The sequence below is a fragment of the Brachyhypopomus gauderio genome, chromosome 12, assembly GCF_052324685.1.
Source record: "Brachyhypopomus gauderio isolate BG-103 chromosome 12, BGAUD_0.2, whole genome shotgun sequence".
Lineage (NCBI taxonomy): Eukaryota > Metazoa > Chordata > Actinopteri > Gymnotiformes > Hypopomidae > Brachyhypopomus > Brachyhypopomus gauderio.
The window spans coordinates 13,597,373-13,602,372 of record NC_135222.1 but is presented as its reverse complement, the minus strand read 5'-3'; the positions used below and the strand labels follow the sequence as shown (position 1 = coordinate 13,602,372).

At 40.1% G+C, this 5,000-nt stretch overlaps 1 protein-coding gene across 2 annotated transcripts in view; it reads left to right on the top strand.

The window, feature by feature from the left end:
• The window catches only part of gpc5a (glypican 5a), a 112,314-nt gene that overhangs the window by 28,987 nt on the left and 78,327 nt on the right, over positions 1 to 5,000 (top strand). Inside the window, exon 6 of one of the 2 annotated variants that reach the window (XM_077023216.1) lies at positions 1,113 to 1,629. The exons of the other annotated variant lie outside the window; for it this stretch is intronic. Coding sequence (XP_076879331.1) covers positions 1,113 to 1,347 — 235 coding nt within the window. The 3' untranslated portion in view covers positions 1,348 to 1,629. Of the gene's footprint in view, positions 1 to 1,112; positions 1,630 to 5,000 lie in introns of those variants that run through there. 2 annotated transcript variants of the gene reach the window in all.

Sequence of the window (5,000 nt, the reverse complement as noted above, 5' to 3'; positions counted from 1 at the left end):
GGGCCACATGAGAAACTGGAATGGATTTAGATGTTCTGTACTATACAAATATACTGCATACACCATCCATACTATATCTTAAAATAAACACTGAATGATACATTGCAAATGTGGAGGACAAAATAATATAATTGATTTTTGAACTTGTGATTGTTCAGTTTAGAAAGTAGCTTTTTCTGTTAAAAATAAAATAAATAATAATTAAATAAATAAATAAATAAAATTATCGACCACATACCTGCAACTCGTCTGTCATCTCAAAGTTTTTCCTTACCCCACGTATAAAGATCAGTAACTGGGCTGTATCACCACAGATCCACACAGAAAAATATTTCGGGTTGGTTAAACTTACACACGTGAGTTCACCTGCTGCCTTAAAAATGTTCAAGTTAAGAGCACTAATGTGGGTGTAAAATGTGTCTATTTCTAAACAATGCCTAGTTGACAATACAGTCCCTGACACAAGTTCTGTTGCTTATCCATGTTGTGGAAACAAAAGCTTATAACCTGACTTTAAATTCATCGATTGGTTTTAGAAATGACTCGAATGAAAGCTGAAACCCTCCCAAATTTTTTTTTGCTAAAATAAATTAGCTTTACTGCAGAAATATTGATCATTTAATGAACACTGAAAGGTCAGATTTTGGCAAGACAAACGTTTTGTCGCCCACAAAAAGTAAGGTGAAAGGTGAAAATCAAACAAATAATTCACTTCATATACAAATATATGCTTCATAACACTCATGTCATGGCCATGGCCTGGTGGTAGGGAACTGGTCTTGGGACCGGAGGGTCGTGGGTTCGACCCCCAGACCTGAGGCCATGACTGAGGTGCCCCTGAGCAAGGCCCTTAACCCTCAATTGCTCACTTGTATAAAAAATGAGATAAAAAATGTAAGTTGCTCTGGATAAGGGCGTCTGCCAAATGCCATAAATGTAAATGTAAATAACACTGGTGAATGACGTTGTGGTGCTATTAGAGCCATATTTAATATTTTGTGTGACTTCCACGAGCTTGAAGGGCCACATCCATGCGGTTTGACAATGATTTATACAATTTATTGATGAAGTCATCAGGAATAGCAAAGAATGCTGTCTTACATGCCTTCCAGAGATCTGAAGAGACTGGAGATGTTTTTGACAAGCCCGGGTCCGGCAGACCCCACAAGACAACTGCTCGGGAGGAACGTTTGTTGGTTAGAAAATCCAAAGCCAGTCCCTCTTCCACTGCAGCAGAGCTCCACCAGGCCTGGTCACCTCAAGTCCCTGTGTCAACTAGAACAGTTTGTAGGATTCTGTCTCAAAATGGCCTCCATGGTCGAATCGGTGCCCAGAAGCCAGCACTAAACAAAAGGCAGGTAAAAAACTGTGTGGCATTTGCCAAGGCCCACAGCCTGCTAAACGGATGGACGCTGGAAAAGTGGCAGAAGGTGGATTTCTCAGATGAATCTTCAGTTGAATTACACCACAGCCGCCGCAAATACTGCAGGAGACCTACTGGAGCCCGTATGGATCCAAGATTCACCCAGAAAACAGTCAAGTTTGGTGGTGGAAAGATCATGGTCTGGGGTTACATTCAGTATGGGGGTGTGCGAAACATTTGCAAGGTGGAAGGCAATATCTATAGCTTAAAATATTAAGAAGTATTAGCTACATCTTACATTCCCAATCATAAAACGGGTCAAATTTTCCAGCAGGATGATGCTCCATCTCATGCATCCATCTCTACATCGAAGTTCCTCAAGGCGAAGATGATCAAGGTGCTCCAGACAAAAACCAAAGAATTTTGATTAACTCTGGGAGGCATGTAAGACTGCATTCTTTGCTATTGTATGAATCATTGTCGAACCGCATGAATGCGGTCCTACAAGCTCGTGGAAGTCACACAAAATATTAAATAGGGCTCTAATAGCACCACAACATCATTTACCAGTGTTATGAAGCATATTTTTGTATATGAAGTGAATTATTTGTTTGATTTTCATCTTACTTTCTGTGGGCGACAACTTTTGTCTTGCTAAAATCTGACCTTTCTGTGTTCATTAAATGATTAATTTTTCTGCAGTAAAGCAAATTTATTTTCGTAAATTAAATCTCATTTGGGAGGGTTTCAGCTTTCATATGAGTCATTTCTAAAACCAATCAGGTTATAAGCTTTTGTTTCCACAACATGGATATGCGACAGAACTTATGTCAGGGACTGTACCCAAGATAATGATTGAAGTGTTTCTAAAACTTGATAAAACCTATTACAATTATTACTTATAACAATTCCATGCCATGTTTCTGCCTCTAAATCTCTCTGTGCAGAGTTGCTCTGCACAATCATGCAGTTTAACATTGTCAAGTATTGAGAGGAAACATGTTAAAAGTTTACAAATTGTAACTAAGTCTCAACATTCAACAGCGCTTGGTTTTGATATGGTAAATAAAAAGAACGTTTCTGTACATCAACATAATGTCCTCCAACAGCTTGTGATGCAACACACGTCTATATTGTTTTCATCATTTTATCGATATCACTTTTTCAGTGGCAGTAATATTCAACACCGTAGAAAAACCTTCCTTCCCAGTTGAGACACAAGATGTACAATCAATCTATAAACAAAACCTCAGCAGTTTGTTTCTAAGTCCAATTATCCTAGCTGATCACTGGTCAGAGTTTATCTTCATGATGACCTTCCACAGGAATTCAAGTGAGTACTTCATTTTGTGAGGTACTGCAGATTAAGGCAGTAGATGGTGCACATTAACATAGCAAAACCACTGGGCACATCTTTGATTTCACGAAGAACAACTGCCTCTTCTACCACCATGGCCATGTTGATAATTTCATGAGGGAAAGCATCATGCAGGACACCTTCATGTCCAATTAGATGTCCAACACAGTCCCTTCACGAGGACATCCAGGATATCTCCATGAACCTAAAACAACACACAAATTTAGTTCAAATTTATCCTGCTGCTTTATAAAAACCACCTCCTTATATCGGCTCCACTGAAGTGTGCACTACTACACTACTGCATTCTCCCTCTCCCACTCTCTCAGAACATCACGTCACCAGTAGGAGCTCCCATAGTAGCAGTCCAGGTGGCTCTTTGACCATTTACACATGGCTGTTTGTCATCTAACCAGACACAGAACAGAAATTTGACACAAAAACATCATAAAGTTGAAATACTGCCAAAGAGACTGAGGAAATACAGTAATTACATTTGATTCCTTATTATAGTACATATTGTTAAGTACATTTTCATATGCACCTCCTTATTAAGGCACTGCATAACACTGCTAAGAGTCAACCTCATGTTTGAGAGGGCTGCTTTGTGGAGTTCCAAGAGACTTGGCACCAAGGGCCAGAAATGACTGCAGGTCAGCAGAGACTATCCGACGTATAAGACAGTAAACGTGGGGTGATGATGGAGAGTACAGATTAATAGTAGAGTGTAAAGCAATAGCAAGCCAAAATGAAAATAATAAACATATGAAAATTACATATGATCTTTTAACATTAACCAACAGATCATTTTTTTGTTCTCCATCATCCTGTGGATGTGTGCTTACCCGTCTCTCATTAATCAATGCAGGCCATCTGTCCATAAGTATAAAGTGGCTCATCCCCAGTGATTTCCTTTCTTCGCTGTGAAAATGTTACCATCATCAGTTCATCCATGAGCTTCAAGTCCAGATCAGGCTTCTGCACCTCTAGAAGCATGGTATTCCTTTCTCTGATATACCTGCACTTTGACCTTCAGGTGGATCTAGCAAGACGTGGATCTCTCCTTTCTTTGACTTCTTGATTGCCTTGATGTTGGTCTGTCCCTTCTTTCTCTTATTCACCAGAACCTCACGGCCTCCAGCTGCCATCAGTCTCTGGTGGTAATTGCCCATCTTGAATTTGAAGCTGAATACCCAGCAGTACCATCCTATCACAGAACCTGGGTCTCCGAGACTAGGGTGCTTTTCTACAAAAGCTGTCGCTACATTTTCATAGTGGTCTTTTCTTGGATAAGGAGTGATTTTGGACATCATATCAGCTAGTTCATCAAGTATTTCACTCTTGGAGATGTCTGTCACTGTGCCATCTTTAGCATAGGTATCGTTTGCTGCACTGAGCTGAAGTTCAACATCATGGGAGGAATCAGGAGTAACAAAATTATCAGGCCATTCCACTGAGGAAACACTACTTGAGGAAACTCAAGCTTGCAGTATCTAGTGTTGTCAGATACAGGACCAGAAAATGTGAACAAACTGTGACCAAATGTGATCATTTGGTAGATCTTTGATATCGGTCAAATTGCAGAGCTCATTTGCAAAGGCTGGATCTTCAATCTGTAAAATGAAGTTTCCTTGCAAGCCCATATTTGTACACAGTGCTTCACGTAGGTCCTTGACTGAGTCAGGTACACTATCTAGGGTGACACACCTTATCTCCTGAGGTGAAATAATAACTTGGAGAAGCATCTTGGAGGCACCAACAGCTATAACGGTGTGACACACAAGGGGAAAAAAAGCTGAAAACATCTGAAAATAGTAAACGCAGTGTAAAAGGTATCTGCATGAGCAAACATGCACTTTTGTACCTTAATGTATTATGAATGTCCTTGGAGTGACAAGCACCTTTCCATCAACAAGATATGCAGCAAGGGGGGTGTAGTCGTTCAGCAAGGAGGGTGTAGTCATTCACCTGGTCAGGATCAACAACCACAGTTACTGCAGGATCTTTGATGTTGAGCAGGAAACACCTTAGGGGCTCTACAAAGCCAGCTTCGAACATTTCAACAATGAAAAATATGTGACCATCCACAAAACATATCTCAAGCACTCAAAAAGCACACAAAATCTAGTAGTCTGCTTGTGTAGCCAACAGAGAGCACCAATCCTTTGGAATATTTTGTCCCACCTAAATAACTCAACAATGTCTTTCAATTCAAGAATTAAATGCCAAGCCTTCTCACTTTCTGGAATGAGATGAACGACTAACAGTGGAAGAGATCTC